We start from the raw sequence: 21186 nt of genomic DNA, 5'->3' as shown, positions 1-21186 counted from the left end.
GGGAGCACTGAAAAGGAGACATCCCCAGAGAAGAGTTTATTTGTGAATTGTGTGCATACTCCACCCAGGCCAGATGCTCAACCCAGGCAGTGGGGTTGGAGGAGACCAGACACCGGAGGTACGTCTCCAGAGACTGATTGGCCCGCTCCGCTTGGCCATTAGACTGGGGGTGAAAGCCAGAGGTGAGACTGAGGGTGGCCCCTAGGGCAGCGCAGAAGGCCTTCCAGACTCCGGAGATGAACTGTGGACCACGGTCCGAGACAATGTCTGCTGGTATCCCATGCAACCGGAAGACGTGGTCAACTAGGAGGGATGCCGTCTCCCTGGCTGAGGGGAGTTTGGGAAGGGCGACGAAGTGTGCTGCTTTGGAAAAACGATCAACAATGGTGAGGATGACCGTGTTACCTCCAGAAGGGGGTAGCCCCGTGACGAAATCCATAGCGATGTGTGACCAAGGCCGAGAGGGCACCGGGAGTGGTTGAAGGAGACCCGAGCTGGGTCTGGAAGGGGTCTTGCCCCGGGAGCAGGTGGGGCAAGTGGCGACAAAGTCCCGAGTGTCCCTTTCGAGAGAGGGCCACCAAAACCTCTGCCGAAGGATGGCTGTGGTCCGGAAGCCCCCAGGGTGGCAGGCGAAGCGAGAGGTATGAGCCCACTGGAGCACCTGGGTACGCACAGACTCAGGAACATAGAGAACATTAGGCGGGCAGTTACCTGGGATTGGTTGTTGGGACTGTGCTTGACGGACCTGATCCTCCACTTGCCAGGTTAAAGAGGCGACAAGACGAGCAGGGGGAAGGATAGATTCAGGGTCACCAGAGGGTTCGTCGCAGGAGAACTGACGAGACAGGGCATCCGGCTTGATGTTACGGGACCCCGGGCGATACGTGAGGGAAAACTGGAAGCGACCAAAAAACAGCGCCCAGCGGGCCTGCCGAGAGTTCAATCTCCTGGCTGAACGAATGTACTCCAAGTTTTTATGGTCTGTCCAGACAATGAATGGGTGCTCTGCCCCCTCCAGCCAGTGACGCCACTCCTCTAGAGCGAGCTTGACCGCCAGCAGTTCCCGGTTCCCCACATCGTAGTTCCGTTCTGCTGGGGTCAGGCGGCGAGAGAAGAAGGCACAGGGATGCAGCTTTTGGTCAGATGGGGTCCTCTGGGAGAGTACGGCCCCAACCCCGGAGTCAGATGCATCCACCTCGACCACAAACTGAAGGTGGGGATCTGGCTGAACAAGGATAGGAGCAGAGGTAAAGCGTACCTTGAGGGACTGGAATGCTTGCTCGGCCTTGGGGGTCCACTGGAAGGGAATTGAGGTGGAGGTCAGGGCTGTGAGAGGGGCTGCCACCCTACTATAATCACGGATGAAGCGGCGGTAAAAGTTAGCGAAGCCCAAAAAACGCTGTAACTGTTTCCGGGTCTCTGGCTGGGGCCACTCGGAGACAGCCGATAGCTTGGCCGGGTCCATCATCACACGTCCTGGGGAGATGACAAAACCCAAGAATGATACAGTAGTAATGTGAAACTCACACTTCTCCGCTTTAGCAAAAAGGCGGTTCTTCCACAGGCGCTCCAAAACCAAGCGGACATGGCGGACGTGTTCCTCCTGGTCTCTGGAATAAATCAGGATATCGTCTATGTAGACAAACACAAAGCGGTTGATCATATCCCGGAGCACATCGTTAACCAGGTTCTGGAAGACGGCGGGAGCATTCGTGAGGCCAAAGGGCATTACTAAGTACTCAAAGTGTCCCAGGGGGGTATTAAAACCCGTCTTCCACTCATCTCCCTCTCTTATTCTCACTAAATGATAAGCATTTCTCAGGTCTAGTTTGGAGAACACTTTGGCCCCGTGGAGAAGGGTGAAGGCAGAGTTTATCAGAGGTAGAGGGTACTTGTTCTTCACGGTTATATTATTTAGGCCCCGAAAGTCAATACAGGGTCGCAGGGACCCGTCCTTCTTATTTACAAAAAAGAATCCCGCACCTACCGGAGAAGTGGAGGGCCGAATGATACCTGCTGCCAGGGCGTCCCTGATGTATGTCTCCATGGCAGCCTGCTCGGGTTTAGAGAGGTTGTACAGACGGCCAGAGGGCAAGGTGGCTCCAGGCAGGAGCTCAATGGCACAGTCGTAGGGCCGGTGAGGAGGCAAGGATAGGGCATCCTCCTTACTGAAGACTGGAACTAGGTCATGGTAAACCTCAGGAACGCCGGACAGGTCTGGAGGCCGAGGATCTGGCCTGGGATTTACAGGAGCAGGGGATGGGGCTGAACGGAGACAGTTAGCATGACACCCAGTACTCCAGGACTTAACCTGGCTGCCGCACCAGTCAATAGAGGGGTTATGTTTAATCAACCAGGGGTGCCCCAGCACCAACTGTGGGCGAGAATGCTCCAGCAAGTGAAAAGTTAGTGTTTCGTGATGGTTACCTGCTAACCGGAGGGTAACAGGAACTGTCTTCCGGCGGATCGTGGCCAGGGGGAGGCCGTTGAGAGAACGGGCCTCTACGGGAGAATCCAGTGGCATTGACGGGATGTGGAGCTGCCTGGCGAGGGCCGAGTCCAGGAAGTTCTCCTCGGCCCCAGAATCCACCAGCACGGTCACAGAAAGTGATTGGTTCTGGTAGCTGAGTGTAGCGGGTAGCTGTAGCAGATGAGGGGAGGTGGAAGCAGTCCGACTCACTCGTAGACTCCCTGTCACGAGTGAGCCCTCTTTTTTGCTGGTCCCTTGGGGCAGGAAGCAATGAAGTGCCTCCATGACCTCGGAGGCAGCCTCAGGGCACGGTGTGGGCGTAGCAGGCTGGAGAGTGGGACTCAGTCGGCGGGAGGGTGCAGAGTCCCTCCAGTGTGAGCGCTCTCTGCGCCTCTCCCTCAAGCGATTGTCAAGCCGGATGGCGAGGGAGATTAGGGCCTCCAGGCTGCCCACCTCCTCCTTGGTGGCGAGTTCATCTTTCAGAGCCTCGGACAGTCCCCCATAGAATGACCTCTGGAGGGCCGGATCGTTGAACCCACTGGTAGCTGCAAGGGCCTGGAATTCCACGGAGTACTCTGCAACACTGCGGACCCCCTGCCTCAGGGCCATGAGGCGATCTCCAGCGTCTCGCCCCCGAACTGGGTGATCGAAGACGCGCCTCATGTCTGCAGAGAAGCGGGAGTAGGAGGTGCAGATCTCCCCCTGTTTCTCCCACACAGCTGTTCCCCAGTCCCGTGCAGGCCCTCGTAGAAGGCCAATTAGATATGCGATTTTAGCCCTATCGGACGCGTAGGAGGTCGGTTGTAACTCAAAGACAAGTGAAACCTGAGTCAGGAAGGCCTGGCACGAGCCGAGATCTCCAGCATAGCGCTCAGGAACCGGAACCGTGGGTTCACGGCCTACTGTGGCCAGAGCAGAGGGAGAACCTACAACCGTCGTCTCGGGGGCATTAATGGGGGTAGGCTGGCAACCTGACGCAGCTAGTGAAGATGCTAACACGGACTGCTGACCAGTCAGGTGAGACATTTGGCTGATTAGAGCTTTAACGCTAGACACGAGAGTCTTGAGTAGCTCCTCATGCCGGCCTAGAATCGCTTCATGACTAACTACAGCATGATGAGCGGCTGAGGCCTCATCTGTAGTGCGGTCTGCTGAGCTCATTAGGGCCAAACCATACTGTCACGGGACTGAACTGAGGCTCAAGCGCAGACAACACAACAGGAGGCACAGATACAATTAAATGATTTATTCCATAAACAGAATATAACAGAAAACCTACCAGCGCCCTAAGTGGGGTGGTGGAGAAACTAAAGAAGTGCTGAGCAAACTGAGGGAGACCTAATACTAAGATTAAATAAAAACGATCAGGAAACTACTGACGAACAAACAAAATCCTAGGTCTAAAGGCATAAACTCAGAATGGGCTAAACTAACAAAGAAAACCTCTGAACCCCAAATGGGCAGGAACACGGAGACGCTCGAGCTGCAGCCAACACGGAAGAAACGACGGAGCCTGGCACAGGAGTGGGGAAGAACCAGCTGAAGGGTGGAGTGAGCTTAGGGATTTCAGAGGTGATGGTAGTTGCAGGTGGGAAGGAGGCAGGAGAGATCCCAGCGGCAGAGAGGGTCAAAGTGAACACTGTTTATGGTTTGGCGTTGGTTTGTGGTCTGCCGATGTCTTAAGTAGTGGTGTGAATACTTGCAGGTGGGGAGACCACTCCCCGCCGCAGCTGGAAGCAATCCTGATGATCAGAGGTGAGTAGTCCGGACAGTGATGACTGGAGACCACCAGATGGTGCCAACGGACCAATTCAGGAGATGCCAGAGGTAGAGGACATGACAGTCATAACATATGATACAAATGAGAAACCTGATGAAAGCTATTTCCTTGTTCTTTTTGACACAAAAAAAAAATCTTCATTACGCTACAATCAAACATAAAGCATTTTGATGCCACAAGAGGAAGTGGCTTTGGCAGGAAATGTCAAACCGACAGTTAAGTGCACGACCGAAGCCGGTCTGATGTGGAGTGAATCAACTTGTTAAGTCAAATGAAAAGGTCCAAAATATTTTCCAGAGCACTGAGGAACACAAATGACTGCTATTTAGGGTGCTGTTAATTTAGGAGTGCCACGTGCCTCATTATGTGCAGAAGGTGACCGACGAGACGTTGATAGAGAAAGGAGCTCCAATACATGTGTAGAAACGTATAACGTTCACGTGGATTTTTCTTACTGCAAACATGTGATGAAACATTTTTTCGACAGGGTAAATAGTTCTCAAACTTTTTGGGGTGTTCCCCACTTTGAACCATGGTGACGTTTCAAGTCCCACCTGCGCCCATTGTCCCCCAAATAATGCTGACAAATAACACATTTTCAACTTTATTGAACTAACAGGGAACAAGTAAAATCATATTTCACAATAAATCACAAACTAAATTAACCTGCATAAAAACTGCAGTTGCCAAAGATACAGCAAATAATGTGACGTTTACAATCTGTGACAAAAAGCTTGAGAGAACAAAAAAGCTCTTGAAAGTTTGTTTATTTTACTTTAGATGCCGATGCATTATTTTTGCACTTTAATTCCCCATATCTAATGCAGTTTAATAATTGAATGCTCTTTTAATTTCTGCTCCATTTTTAGGCTTCTCATTATTACTTTCTTTGTGTGTAGGCGTTTTGTAGTTTTAATGATATTTATTGTGAATGAAGAAAGGTTTTTAGGAAAATTGGCATGAAATTGAAAATGTCCTCCTGTTTGTCGCACCCCACCTATCATACCTCCATTCCCCACCAGGGGGGCGCACCACACACTGGTCTAACCCCATGCACATGTGTCCTGAGACCTTTTGCTACAGGCCATTATCTGGTGTCTGACACATCTCACAGGGATTATTTTTTCATAGATTTCTTGCAAATCGGAGTCCGTGGGGGCAATTAAATGCACTGCTCGGCATTTTGTTGACCCGCATTAAACGTAACTCCAACCTGCATCGTTTCTGGTGAAACAGAGGAGGAGAGATGAACACGAGCTTAGAGTAGAGACTGGCAGATGAGCTACGACATAGTGACAGGAACTACAGAGAAGCTCTAAGAATCATGGGACATGTAGGATTTTAATGGTAACTACTATGCGGCGGTGCGCACAAGTATGTAAGCTCTGAGGAAAGCGGTCACTCCGCGCAGAGTCCGTTGTGCGCGGGGTCCGCCTGAGTATGTTTGAGCCTTTACTAAATACTCCACACCATAACATTTTATTGTTGGTATTGTTAGAAAGGTTTCACATTATGCATTGTGGGATGTGGAGTCCCCTAGACGGTTGCATTGAAGTGTTTATACTTCATTCTTAACATTATTTCTTGTGTTTGCCCCAAATAACTTTGCCAAAGTGACTTAACACATTTCGGGTGTTTTCACACACTGAAAGTTGTGGCAAAATTTATTTTGGGCCTTACATGGAAAGATCCATATCTGGCTGGAAATGATCGTCTGGAGGAGTGAGATGATATTGGGAAATACTAGGGGTGTGAAAAAAAAAAATCCATTTCACGATATATCGCAATTTTTTTTTGAATCGATTTAAATTTTCGTATTTTTTATTTTTTTTCTGATATTTAATCAATATTTTTGTTATTGTATTGTCCAGCTCCTGTTCCTACACAAAAACCTTGAAAATTGTGCCACTTCTGCACCTCCACTCCGGTAGATGGCGCCGTACATATAATAATAATAATAATAATAATAATAATAATAATAATAATAATAATAATAATAATAATAATAATAAATAGGTTGTTTTGAAGCAAATAGTTTTGACTCAATGTGTCCTCTGAATGATCAATATCTTCTGATGAACATATACGGCAACTTGATTTTTCATCTCCATGTTTAATTTCGATATTAACTTGGTAGAATATCGCAATATATTGTGATATCGTGATAATATCGTATTTTGACCCAAGTATTGTGATACGTATCGTATTGCAACATCCTTACCAATACACCCCCCCCCTCGGAAATACAGGGAACAAACTAAACAAAAATACTGTCAAGCCAATCATTGTTCTCCATGTCTGGTGAAGAAACACAATAAATCACGTCAAATGTTCCTTGATTTTTTTGTTTTATATTGTGTCTTTTATCTGATAAAAAATCTATAATTTCTTTCAGCTTTAGATTCCCAAGTAAAAAACAAAGTATTTGTGTAAATAACATTCCAGAGTCAAAACGTCTCTTTTTTGAGTATTTTAATGATATGAGGTAATTATGCCACCACTCCACCTTAGTCCTCAGTAAACACATTTATCTATGCATAGCAGTGTTGGAATAACAGTAAGGACTTGTCAAAAGCTTTTAATTCCTGATGCCAGCTGAGAGGAAAGTACACACATCAACCTTGAACAGCAGATCTGCTTTCAAACTCACTAACACCTCCTGACACAGTCCACTCGCCCGCATGCTGTTAAAAAAATGTCTTGAGGGGTAAACATGAGGGGGTCTGGAGTTAAATACACTAAAACAAACAGTGAGAGAGGAGAGTTTACTGTACTCGTCCTGTGGATTCATCCCCATGTGTACCAGGATGGATCAGATGATTGTGTTTGAAAGCCGATGCTCTTCACCATCCCTGGCTCACTAGCCCTTCTTGCATGACAGTGAGGAGATGAGATAGAGGTGAGGGGTGCACCGTTGCTGGGACTTAAACACAAACCATCTGGGTGACGAGAGGCCACAGTGTTGGAGGAGACAGAGGGTTGTTTTTATCAGATAGGAAATGGAGGAGGAGGCTTAACATCAGGATCTACTCAAGTTGAATCATCAACCAAACAGAGGTGCTTCTCACCTGAGGAGAGTGGAATTGTAATCTGCACCTGAGGGCTCGCTCCTGCAGCCCAAACATCAGCAATTGCTCGTTTTACCGTTAGCATTTATTCTTTGTTGTTTTTGTTTTTGGTGGGAAAGCAGAATAGTCATCCAGCTGCATGACAGTCCGATACTGAGTCAGATGTGAGAGACAGCTGTGAAGCAATTACTTGTGGTTTCTGAACAAAACAAGTCTAATGAGCTAATTATTTATTGTGTCATCCAGAGGGGGCAATTAAACTCTGAAGTGGTTCACGTGGGAGTGGCAAAGGTAGAGGGGTTTATCCAATGCTTTTACCTGTGCAGCTTTAGGTTGGAAGCCACTGCAAGTTTCACATTTAACACATTTTCTTGCTTCGACATGTTGACAGAAATTCTTAGTGACAATTTTGAAGCTATCATATTGTTATTAACAGAGGGGAAAGAAACAGATTACAAGTACTCACATTACTGTCATTGAGTTGCTTCAACGGGTATTTCTTTTTTAATTTTACTTGTACTTAGTACGTTTTAGACAAAGTAATTTGTTACATTTTTACACCCAACTGTTACTGAGTAAATTATTATTATTATTATTATTGTTTTAAAATGATCAACGGACATTGTGAAACTACAAAAAAAAATTAAATAACCAGACAACAATCAAATGCATCACATCGTAGTCAACCAATCAGAATAAAACGTACAATATACAGCGCCAAACAGCATTGAATGCCGGTTATTTTCGTAGTTTTAGAGTTAATGAATTTAGCTATATGTCTTAAAGCCTGATGTTTTTATTTTTTTTGTTTTGAATTGAAGTCATTGATGTTATTTTATTTAGGAAAGAATTGTCAAATTTTGACAAACCTTTCATTTCATACAGATGCCTTTGAGTAAAATAAATTAGGTTCCAATTGTGCAATTTTTCTCTTCCTTTTTGTTTACTAGGGCAGTGCCCGTAGGAAGTATGTCTTGCTATAGAAAAGTCGGAGGTTAAGTAGGTTTTTCATGGATGGTTTACATGGGAGCTTTAATTCCTCTTTAATTCAGAAGAAAATTTAAATCCTCTTTAAACAAACCTTGTAAACACTTAATTCCCAATGCAAATTTAATTTTGAATTAAACACATACGCGGACGGCACCCCAGTCCCGGGCCGCCGCCGCGGCTCCTCTGCCCGGGACAGGCTACCCCTGGCCGTACATCGTCCGCCCTTTGCCCCGTTGCCCACAGAGTGATTGGCTCTGGTGCGCCCACAGACTGCCTCTAACCCAGACAGATGTTCCGTGTGATCAAAGCCAACAAAGGCTCAAACCACAGTGATGATGTCATCAAGTCTAAAATGTCATAAAATTGTCCTGTCGCGGTATACAATTTCATGAAATAATTCATTAACGGTATCATTGCAGTCCAAACAAATCCGATGTCACACACCTTTGAACCAAGCAGCAGCCATGTTGAAAGTCTCAGCTGTGTCTGTCCCTGAACCGCAGAAACATTTGAGCCACACACACACACACACACACACAGATTTCTTGCTTCATACAAGATGTTTACTGTATGCAAGGGAACAGTGGCAAGATGTAGATGTATTACCAAAAATAAAAGTAAGGGTAAAAGTAACTTGTAACTCTTACTTTGAGTATTTCATTGAGCTACTTTTAACATGAGTATTTTATGTATCACTTACTTGTACTTGTACTTGAGTACAATTTGAATCAAGTACTTCTACTTGAATAGGATATATCAGTACTCTTTACACCTCTCGTGATTAGTATTTGTTCCACTGCTGCTTTTCATTTACTTTTCTTCTCCCAGTGGGCTTTTTTTTTTTTTTTTTAAATTGGAAAAACTATCTTCTGCTGCAAATTATAACCATCTTTAGAAAAAATACCAGATTAACTGCACCTAATTGATGAAGGTATAACACAGCAAAAGTCCCGCTCAATTATCTTTCATCTTTTAGGCACTACTTTCATTTTTAATGGAGCTTAATGCCACCGTTTACCTCATTAAGGAAGATTGCACCTTTTATTTCATTCAATTTAGGAAATGTAATAAGTATCATTAAACTTAATTACATGGATGAAAATGATGTATTTATCCATTTACTACATTTGCAGCTGCAAAATTGTCTCATAAACTGATATTTTTGCAGAAAACACTTTATTGTATAATGGTCCAATTAGCTGCTTATAGGCTATTAAAACACAACACAATAAGTATTGCTATTAGAATCACACATTTGTATGTTGTTGTTGTTTTTTTTCAAACTTAATGTCTTATTCTAGTATTTTGCACTTGCACCGAATGATGTCTTCATGACAATTTGACCCTTATCCAGTCATATATATACCTCTGACCAAATCAGTGAGATCACAGTCTAAATATTTACCTGCACAGTCAGCAGAAATTAAAGTTTTGGTGTCACTGTCCTGGGAAAACCTCAATATGAAGCTCTTCTGTAATTACAGATTTAGCACTTAGAGCTCATTAGTTTTTCATAAAACCTTTTTTTTTTTTTTTTTTTGGTAAAATATGTTTTTGAAAAATCGTTCATTTTTGCATTGTACCAGGGTTTTTCAACCTTGGGGTCGTGACCCCATGTGGGGTCGCCTGAAATTTAAAAAGGGTCACCTGGAATGTGTTGAAATAATTACTGATTAAAAATACTTTTTAAGAAAAAAATTACAAATAAATTTTATTACTTTTGCAAGTTATAACACAACACAATCTTAATCAACTTTATACTTTCACTTTCTGAATATAAATCTAGTTCAAATAAAATATTTTTCTAAAAAAAAAAAAAAAGAAAGAAAAAAGACAACAAAAATAAACAGTATACAAATGTTTGAGCTTTATGGTGAATTTTGTCACGTCACAAATCATGATCAGAAAGTAATCTTTGGGGTCGTCACACATTTGGGGCTGGAAAATATTACTGCTTTAAACTACTTCTGCATTTTACAGTTATATTTGGAGAGTGTGTTGTTTGTTTCTTGGAGATTCAATTACCAAAATATTTTAGGGTCACCCCATTTTTTTTAAATTTTTTATTTATTTTTTTGCAGTGGCTCCACAATGTGGAGCACGGACAAGTAACTACTTTAATTATTTCCACATTAAAAAGCCTTTACCATTTATTTATTTATTTAATGTATTGCGGACTGCACAAATAAGTCTTTAATGTTGCAAATAGGGATTCATTGTAGATGATAACTTTAATTAATTTAACGGCAATAAAAAGAAAGAAAGAAAAGCTGTTGTTGTTTTGTTTTTGTTTTTTTTTAATCTATAAAAAAGTAGAAAACAAAACTTTGGTGCACTTAGGTGAATTTGTGACATTCAGCTGGACGTTATTTGCTGTATATCTGGAGGGGGAAGAGTTAAGTGTGAGCGCTGCTTCCTGCAGCTCCGCGCACTGGACTATGAAATATTTGGAGGACAATTGGTTAAGTGGAGTTAACCGTTGCCTTTTCTCCCTGAGGTATCTTTCCTGTTTGATCCCGCCGAGCCTGGCGCCTTGCTAAACACAACTTGTCTGGCTTATTAAAAAGTATGACCTGGAGAAAGAAAACGCCTGTTGCTTCTCAACTGGGACCATTGTGTCTGAGAGGAGCTCATGACAGCTCCTAAATTGCTGTAATGCTGTGTGACCAACAGTCATACCTAATCAATTTCTCTCCCGGCAGCGCACGTTTCTTTCCATGGGAACTGATCTTCTATTGATGTTTTCTCCTTTTATGGCTAACATTTTTTTTTTTTTTTTTTTTAAAGAATCAGCACACTTTACTCATACATATATATATACATAAATGTGAGAGTGATTTTACACGTTTTTACATCCTCTCGTTATATATGTTAACACCTGATTACCTGGAAATAACAAGATATAAGTGTCCTGGTAATGGATTTAAATGGTCAAGAGAGTCCTCCCCATTAGAAAATTGCGCAAAAATTGGTCTAAGCTCTACTTTGAGAGGTCCATCAATGGGCCTGCACCGCATGGGGTCTGTATGATTAACGTCTCCTTTCCTTTCAAAGGCCTCTTGATGTCTCCTTGGAGGGCAGAGGCCCAATCATAGCTGCACAGAGAGACGTCAGAAGACTAACTCGGCCAGCTGATTGGTGGAAACTGGGAAGGGGAGCGGTCCCCGTGCTTTAACTGGCGCCTCTGCCCCGTGCGTAAAAAGCTCCTGGTGCACCGCTGTGTGCGCAAATACGCACTCTGGACACCCAAGCGACGCATCATTTATCTGAACGGGCCCCACGGAGGTGCATGGCCCCCTTTCCCTTCGTATCATGATGAATCACGTGCAGGGATCTCCGTCCCAGGACGCCAAACATCTTCATCAGAAGGATGAGACGGACACGGAGAGCGAGGAGCTCCAACCGAAAGACATGACCTCAGAGAAAGGATACAAAGCCCCGCGGAGCCTTCCGTTCAGTGTGGAGTCGCTGATTGCAAAGAAAACTACCTGTCGGACTTCTTACTCTCCCTCTGACCTGGGACTTGGGCTGCCCAAAACCGTGGCCCCTGCAGCCGGTGCCGCGCACTTTGCTCCAAGGACTTTTTACGCAGAGAGAAAGTCTCCAGCGGAGAGTTCACACAGTGTTTCCTGTAACTCCGCAGAGGAGAGTCCGCAGCTTTGTGAAAAGGACCAAAGCACTTGGTTTCAGGCACCATCGTTTTCTACACCACCTCGTAAGTTCGCTGTCAGAATAAGAAAATAAGATGTTTTTTCCTCTTTAAACAGCCACAATTATTTTGTTACAATCTCTGTCAACATTCTGCACGTTATAGACTTGATGGAGAGTTTATACAAATTGTCTGGTAATGTTAATAAATAATGAAAATAATATTTTTTCATTTAAAGCCTATACTCAAGGCATGCATCATTTTTTGTTAAATGTAAACGCGCAACATGTTCACAGGGTTTAAAATTGACAGTCTGTGATGCAACATTAAAGTATAAACTCCATGTTTAAATACTTGTAACTTCACGTCTTTAACTAATAGAAAACTTTATTTGAATTTAACCTTGTTTTTCTTTATTTCCCCCCACCCCCCCAGGAAGCTCAAGTCCCGCTCCGTGTCCTTTGAGAAAACACAAAAACAACAGAAAACCTCGCACTCCCTTCACTACCTCGCAGCTTCTGGCGCTGGAGCGCAAGTTTCGCCAAAAGCAGTACCTCTCCATCGCTGAGAGAGCAGAGTTCTCCAACTCGCTCAACCTGACTGAGACTCAGGTCAAAATCTGGTTCCAGAACCGAAGAGCCAAAGCAAAGAGACTGCAGGAGGCCGAGCTGGAGAAGTATAAACTGGCCTCCAAGCCCGTGATGCCGGCCTTCGCGCTGCCGTTCCCGCTCGGAGCGCACATGAGCCCCCCGGGCTGGGGGCCGACAGGCGCTTTCCCAAGACCCAGCCTGCCGGTCCCAGGACTGTTCAGTGGACCTGTCACATATGGGATGTACTACCTGTCCTAGTATTCCAAAATGTGTGTTTTTGCTCTCATCGGAGTTGCAATAGTGGCCTGAAGGATGCTGCGTTTTTTCAAAAAATATCTTGTTTTATTTTGTTGTTTTGTTGTTTTTCTTAAAAAAGGAAAGACATTGTTCTTTCATCTTGGTGTAAAAAACAAACAAAAAAAAAACAACAACAAAAAAAAACAAAACAAATTGAAAGCAAAACACGGGTTAAGTCATCAGTTTATGTAAAGTGTGCAGGATTTTTTTTTTTTTTTTAATTATTATTATTTTATTTTTTTTTACAGTTTGTGTTCAAATTTGTGGCTTAAGTCTTCCCAGAAAGTAAAAATATAGTCCACCTCAAACTTCTGCAACAAGTGGTTATTTAAATGTGCCTGAAAGCAATAACCAAGAGCAAAAAAGGAAAGTACTTATAGATGCCAGTGCCTTAACACACCAGTGTGCTCTTTTTTCTATATTCCCTAAAAAAATTGCTGCTTCAAAACTTTATATTTTCCTACAGCAGTTCATTCTACAATTTCTAGATTTGGGTAAAAAGAAAAAAGAAAAGAAAAGAAAAAGAAAGAAGAACTAGAAGAAGATGAACCGATTATGTTTTGGTACATGTAAATAAATTGTGTATTATGTAAGTGTAGTGTTCAGTCCTGCAGATTCATCTGATGAACGGGAAAGTGGTATTTATTAAATATGTTTGTATCTGTACTATGTACATCTGACTGTTCTCAAATGGATTCGTAAATAAACACTATATATGACCTGTAATAAAAAAACAAATGTGTCAGTATTTCCTCTGTGTGAGCAAATGTTATATAACCGCCAACCACAAAAATAAACAGCAGCTAGAAAAACTACGCTTAAGATTATATTTTTTGTTATAAATATGATCGTTTTGCTTTTCTATTAAGTAAAATATGATAAAATACTCAATAGTAATGTATATTCAGTTTTAAAACAGTTTACATTAAGTGTATCCTTTAACCTAATCATTGAAAAAAGAAAATGAATTTAATACAGCATTTATACGGAAATTATGACAATTTATAGAAATATTCGTTTCCAGTAACCAAACTGTGAACAAAAAAGAAAAGCAGGGAAAACACTATTGAATATATATATATATATATATATATATATATATATATACAGTATATAATTTTATTTTATTTATTTATTTATTTTTAAATTAAAACACACTTAAGTAAACAAAGTAAAAACACAAAAATCTGACCATTCACCCTGCAGCCTCACAGACTGTATTTCATTTATTATCATAAAACGGATCAATGGTATATGGCAAAGTCGTCTTTTGATACATATTTGACAGTATAGGTTATTGTAACCTTCCTTGTTTATACCTTGATGAGTAATTCCTTTAAATCATCACTTAAGCTTGGTCATGTAGAAAATTTGGGCTTTTTCTTTAAAATATAAGACATTTAAAACGTATTTGACAAGCGCCAATAAATTACTGTGTTGTATTCAGGGCTATACAAATAAATTTGATTTAAAACTTAAGATTTCAGCTTTTATTTGAATGTTAATACCCCGATTTTTCTTTTTTCTTTTGATCAATAAAAACATTCAAAACATGTAACCTGAAGCGTATAGGGACTAGTTTGTGGTTTTAGGTTAGGGGTTTGCGTGAGAGTTGCATGGAAAAAAGGCTTTAACTCGTCATAAGGCCCAATCTTCTCCAATGGAAAGAAAGACAATGTGAAATAACTGATTATGTGTTTTACAAATATGTCAATTTATCCAATTCATTCTTTTTAAATTGTGTTGATGTAATGAGACACTATCATAATAATTACTTATCTTCCAAATAATGGACATTATATCCTAAAGTTAACAAAAGAAAATAATGATTAAAAAGAATAAATGTCTATAATGTGATGAATGGTTTGGCCTGTTTGATATTAAAGTTGTCTATTATTAATTTCTTACATCAAATTAGTTTGACACACCTGCTTTAACAAAGCAGTCCCCAACCAACCGGTTTAGTGAAGAACTAATGTGAACCAATAATTTTATAGCCTCAAAAATGTTCCTCATGTCAATGATTTGATCTATATAAGTTCATATAGATAATCAATTCCTTTAGGGTTGAGTGAAAGCGAGTCTTAAGCAATGAGTTTTTATTCACCAATTTGTTTCATTGAATATTTAAATAGACATATAGGAATAAACCACTTAAATTTATGGACAGATACAGTAAAGTGTGTAAAGTTGATTGATAATTGTTGAACATTTTAAATATGCAAACAAGGAAAAAAGATAATAAAAACAAGACATTGCAATAATATAAAATAATAATAATAATAATATTATAATAATAATAATAATAATAATAATAATAATAATAATAATAATAATATAATAATAATAATAATAATAATAATAATAATAATAATAATACAACTTAAAGAATTTATCTAGGAAAGAAACACTAGAGTTCTCTTTCTTCTTCTTCTTTTTTTTTTTAAGGAGCCAACATTTGTTTACGGCCTTACTCTGAATTCAAAACAATTTCTAAATGTTTTTTAGTAACTGAATGCTTTGGGTTTAAAACATTGTCACTGCAGTTTGATAACTGACTTTAATAGACTTTGCTATGAATACCATGCTGAAACATAAAGAACACTCAGAAAAACAAACTTTGGGGCACTCATGACAGGGAAAAATGGATCAGAGTCTTTAGCCACTATAGAGCAGAGGTTGAGAATGTTTTTTTTATCTTGTCAAGTGCAGTAATATGTGCATACTATTCAAGTATCACATGTGCTACCCTCAAATTGTATTTTTGTGTTTTGAAATTGCTTCTATATTTGTCAACAGCAGCATTGCCTGCAGGGAATTTACATATTTACTGTATCCATATTTATTTTTTTATGCTCCAGCATTGTTTAAAGCAACGATTCTCAACTGGTGGATCGGGACCCAAAAGTGGGTCAAGGACAGCTGGTTAAAAATGAATAAATACTTACTGTCTCTCATGTTGGACTTGTCTTTTATTTTGAAAGAAACTTTTATTTTGACAGGCATGCTGTGAAATGCAGGGTGCACAGGAAAATATATAGATTTGCGTCTTTAAAAAGGTTATATATGGGTGGTTTTTAACTGCTATTTTTGAAAAACAAAGTTTAATTGTTTGAATTCTGAAAAAAAAAAAAAAAAAAAAAGTGGGTCGCAATTGAATGACCGTGGCAAAATGTGGGTCCCAGTGTGAGACCAGTTGAGAACCCCTGGTTTAGAGAATGCTTTGTCTAATTATATGTCATTGTTATAAATAAATACATTTAAAAAAATGTCTTTAAAAAAGTCTGAAAATTTTGTTTGCAAATTATTGACAAATATTTGATCCACGTGTTTGCTTTGTTTGAAAATATCCTTCTTTAAATAATAGACAATATAAGGCAAGGAAAGGCAAATTTATACATTTCATACACAAGGCAACTCAATGTGCTTTACATGATAAAACATTCACCAGCTTAAAATCACTAAGAATATTTAAAATCATCAGTAAAATCGATTAAAACCATCAACAAACACATTACATCAACAACATGATCAAAAATCTCCCTCTCAATCATACGCAGTAGAGAAAAATAGTGCCTTTAACTTTGATTTAAAAATGTTCACATTAGATGTACAATAAACTGTTTGACAAATGTATCTGTACGTGCTTCCACGTGCTTATCTCCTTCGTTGGGAATCACTGCCATGGAGGAACGACACAGTGTTAATTCTGTCCAGCAGGTGGCAGTGGCGGGAATCTGCTTCCTGGGCAGCAGCAGAAGAAGAAGCGTTTCCGCTGCATCGTCCCCTCGTAGAACCGACAGTCGAAGTAGCGAGGTGAGCTCTAAACACTGCTGCTAAATTAACTAACTCTCTGTTAATATGTTTTTAATATTCGTCTGTCGAAATTTTACATGTCATTCTCTTTTGGGAATGAGGTTTTAATTTGTTGTTCATTTGACGTTCTCTGGAAATATACATGTAGAAAAGGAAACATCTGACCTTGTCTAGTGGGCTAACAGCGGGGCTAACATTAGCTGGTGGTGTGACACAACCGGGGACTGTATTAGATAGTGACCAATTTAAAATATTAGCATGACGATAGCCGTCAAAACGCGCAAAGGAACGTTTATCATCATTATCTGTTACATTTGATGTGTTATCTCAATCAGACTTTAATATAGTTGTTGGTGTTTACGCTTGTCATTCAGTTTGTCCTGAATGCTATGCACGGAGGTTAAACATTGCTATGGACACAAATGAAACACTAATACCAGCTGTCATTGATTCGTTTCCACGTCTCACATATTTGTCAGACACATATTAATATCAAAACTAATTTGCAACCATTTCATTGAATTGTGCTAAGCAACATTTTCGGTGTTTGTCTCTGACGAGGTCGGAAGTAAGACACAGTTTTAAATGGTTACCAGTTGAACCGAAACATTGATGCTGCAGAACTGAACAAATTGTGAAGGACGGAGTGACAGGGATTTTGACTTAAGATCTTACATCTGTCTTAATTCTGATACTTCAGACTCGTACATATGTTAACTAGCTTCCTTTGTCATGGCGTGTTTTGTCAACGCAAAAACTATTATTGTAATTTGTTTAACAGCATTATAATCTTGGTTCCAGGCTTACTAACGTGACAAAGCAATGATAACTGGGTAATTACTAAGTTTTCTCACCATGATTAAACTCTACTCTGCCAGGTAATTTAAAAATCAGGATTAATCGTGGCAAATTTACCAGATGTTTCATTTTATCAAAAGTCTTTTGATTTGATTTTAGGATTAGAAGATTCTGAAATGTCAGAGCTTTTTGCTGTAGGGTCAAACTCAGATTCAACTTAAATGTTTTTTTTCCCGTATATGTATTTTTACCTGTAACCGTAACTCTAAACCAGGAAATACCCTAAAATGTTAATATTTTTTAATATATATATATAATATAATATGTTTTTTTAAAGGTGGAATTTGCCGTGTAAAATATGTTAAAATGAAAAAATATTTATGACAAAAGTGGGATTTGAACCCACGGCAGCGGAAGGGAGAATTCTTGAGTCGAGCGCTTAGACCACACACAGGCACATTACGCTTATGTAGAAAAGGTCCGGAATACGTACGTTTCCGTGTCACTAGTCCCAGGGTCTATGGATATGTTTCTGTATGAATAGACACTACTTTTTTTTTTTTTTTTTGGCCGTGGTTATTGATACGGAAACGTATCAATAGACTGCCAGTCTATGCATACACAGGGCCCCTCATTGGCCAGTTTAGGTCACATGATAGGTGCGCCACGTGACTTAAAGTTCCATCAGTTTTATTTTTTAGCTACCACGCTAACCCTTTTATTTTAGCCTTATTTCTAACCCTAACCGAGGAAATATTATTCATTTTTTTGTATAGGTATTTTTAAAAGTGGAATTTGCCATTTTAAATATGTTAAAATAAAAAAATATATATGTCAAAAGTGGGATTTGAACCCACGGCAGCAGAATCTTTGAGTCAAGCGCCTTAGACCACTTGGCCATCCTGACATGGTGAAAATGCAGACTCATTATGCTTATGTAGAAAAGGTCCAGAAAACATACTCAGTCCCGGGGGCATTTGATACGTTTCCGTATCAATAGACACTTCCATTTTTTTAGTGTTTGAATGTTGTTTGGACAATCATGTGTATATAATGTTAAATATATCTCAAGTCTAAAATGTTTTCTTATGTGAAGTACCTCTGAAAATATAAGGGTAAAAAATAAAACGTATACAAGTTGTTATCTAAGTTTTTTTTTTTTCATTAAATTGTTTTCACACCAACACTTAATTAAATGATAAAAGTGACCCTTACTCACTGGTATATATTTAGCCTACATTTATTCTTTTATTTTGTCGAACTTTGAAAATAAAAGTATCGTAGTCTGACTGGTACAAATAATAATAACCATATAAATACAACTCTAATTTGTATTAAAAAAATTAGTACTTGCTGTCTTTGGTGAATTTTTATGTGAAAAATTGATTTCTGAGAACTTTTATTTATTTACACTGGAATCCATTTGATTTATTTCACTGAGGTCTTGGTGAAGCTAAAGAAACATTTTCTTGTCCACAGTGAAGATGGCAGGACGACGTGTAGCCCTGAAGGCCGTTGACTGGCTGGCGTTTGCTGAGCGCGTTCCACCCAATCAGAAAAGCATGTTTAATGCACTGAAGACTCGCAGTGATTCCATCGCTGCCAAGTATGTTCACACAGTCACTGCAGACTTCAGCAACGCATTTCATTCTAGTGTCATCAAACTGGGACATGTGCTGCTATGTGACATTGATTCTTTTTTCCCTTTTTAACGTCTGCAATCTCCTGAACTGGTTTTTAAAATTTGCAAGAACTGTTTTTGAAATCAATGTTTGTCTCGGACGGCAGATACAAACATGCTAAACCTGCATCTTGAGTCCATGAGCTCCATTCATGGCCTTGTTTATGCTCAAGTGGATCAATTAGAAAAATGCCAACATCTTGAGCATCTTACCCTCTGACTGACAGAACAGCATTATTTTAGTCAGTTTACAGCAGAATTGGGCGATATGACCTAAAATTCATATCTCAATATTTTTTCTCAAAATGGTGATATACGATATAAATCTCTATTTTAAACTCAAAGTCTTACCATAAAGATTATTCTGGGTTAAATCTGATGCAAAATGCCACATAGGTACATTTAATAATAAACAGCAGTGCAATTTGTGTCACTTTTGGCTTTTTCATTTATAAGGGACAGCACGTGTGAGTGAGTTCTGTAGTGTGTTTTAGGGGAAGGTCTGGGTTTGGACGCACTCGGTAATCCATCTAACTGTGCTTTTCATGCTGTTCTGAGAAGTAACGAAAGCAGCAACTCCTAAAATGAGTATTTTAATTAAAAATAAGCTATAAAATGAAAATATATCAATGTAGACAATATTGTAATTTTCTATATCGCCAAAATAGAAATGTTGATATATCTTGAATCTCTATATATTGCCCAGGCCTAGTTTACCGCAGGGTTGGTATTGTAAATATGAGTTTTGTTGGAATATTTTAAAATTATCCGTTTTAAATCTTAATTCCAAAAGATTTTTGCTGTATTTTGTCAAATTTCATTCGTCGTTGTCTTTTCCTCAGACTCAACTCCCTGCCACAAACTCCTGCTGCTATTGACTGGAGTTTTTACAGGAGTGCCGTGGCTAAAGCTGGGATGGTTGAGGAGTTCGAGAACAAGGTGAACTTTCCATTTTGGTTCATATGTGTACAACTGATGAAGCATAAAGATGCACAGTCCATCCAAAATCCTGGATTTGTCTGAAATGTGTTATTTAGAGGCAGAAAATACTGCAAAAACTTCAATAGATGTTTTTTCGACAGTGTCATCATTAATATGAACTCAGATTTTCTGTTTGTAACTCTTCAATAAACACTACATTTTCTTAGTTCTCCAAAGTTTCTCTTGTTTGCATCTAAATGAAACCGACTGCTTTTTACCTACAGTTCAAGGCACTGCAGGTTCCTGAACCCATTGACACACAGTCCAGTGCCATCAACGCACAGGAGACTGAGGCAGTAAGTCACTGCACAGAACATCACATTTTCAACTTGATGGATTGAAGGAGATTTTAGGATGAGTCAAAAATCTGTTCAAATAGTTACATCCGTCTTTGGGCATCAATGTACAGTAAATAAAGAAACAAAGACCACAATAATCAGTTTTTTGTTTCAACTTGTATGGCTTTTTTTCTTTTCTTTTTTTTTGCAGAACGTAGGTGCGTTAGCTTATATTGAAAATTCAAAAGCTCGTATCGCTCAGTATGAAAAAGAGGTGAGACTGGAGCTGCATCATTCGCTAAAAGCATTACATTTACATCTAAGAGAGGATTTTTCACCTTCATACTTTTTTCTCCTGTGTGCCCATTCAGCTGGAGAAATTCAACAACATGATCCCCTTCGATCAGATGACCATCGAGGATCTGAACAACACTTTCCCTGAGACCAAATTAGACAAGGTCAAATATCCTTATTGGCCCCACAAGCCTATTTCAGACCTGTGATTCTTTCTCTGAACACCTCACCTCAAAATAAAGATGTATTTTAAAATGTATATGGTGGTTTCTTTTTTTTTTTATTTACCAACGTGATTGAAATGTATTTTCTCTCCAAAGGTTGTTATAGGTAGTGACCACCAGGGGTTGCTGTTGTTTTAGATTTTCTTTACAGTTTCTGAATTATCTATCCATTGGGGCTTTAAGTCGTATATTATATATGACAAGAGTAAAAAAAAAAAAAAAGCCAGTATAGGTAATTAGATTTTTTTAGGTGACTTCAAACCCAGGAAT

At 39.9% G+C, this 21186-nt stretch overlaps 2 protein-coding genes across 2 annotated transcripts; both read left to right on the top strand.

Annotated features, from left to right (window-relative positions):
* The first annotated feature begins 11529 nt into the window (after positions 1–11529).
* LOC114466481 (homeobox protein MSH-C-like) lies at positions 11530–13451 on the top strand. The gene is made up of 2 exons (XM_028451950.1): positions 11530–12023; positions 12393–13451. The coding sequence occupies exons 1-2, from the start codon at positions 11621–11623 to the stop codon at positions 12803–12805; spliced, it is 816 nt and encodes a 271-aa protein (XP_028307751.1). The 5' UTR covers positions 11530–11620; the 3' UTR covers positions 12806–13451.
* A 3110-nt stretch (positions 13452–16561) lies between these two features.
* Positions 16562–20951, top strand: atp5pd (ATP synthase peripheral stalk subunit d). Its single transcript, XM_028449191.1, has 6 exons — positions 16562–16660; positions 18938–19064; positions 19982–20078; positions 20345–20416; positions 20610–20672; positions 20770–20951. Exons 2-6 carry the CDS (start codon positions 18943–18945, stop codon positions 20899–20901), a joined length of 486 nt encoding a protein of 161 aa, XP_028304992.1. The 5' UTR covers positions 16562–16660; positions 18938–18942; the 3' UTR covers positions 20902–20951.
* The last annotated feature ends 235 nt before the right edge of the window (positions 20952–21186 follow it).

The sequence above is a fragment of the Gouania willdenowi genome, chromosome 1 (assembly GCF_900634775.1).
Source record: "Gouania willdenowi chromosome 1, fGouWil2.1, whole genome shotgun sequence".
NCBI lineage: Eukaryota > Metazoa > Chordata > Actinopteri > Blenniiformes > Gobiesocidae > Gouania > Gouania willdenowi.
The sequence above is the reverse complement of the archived record's forward strand: the minus strand, read 5'-3'. Positions and strand labels throughout refer to the sequence as shown.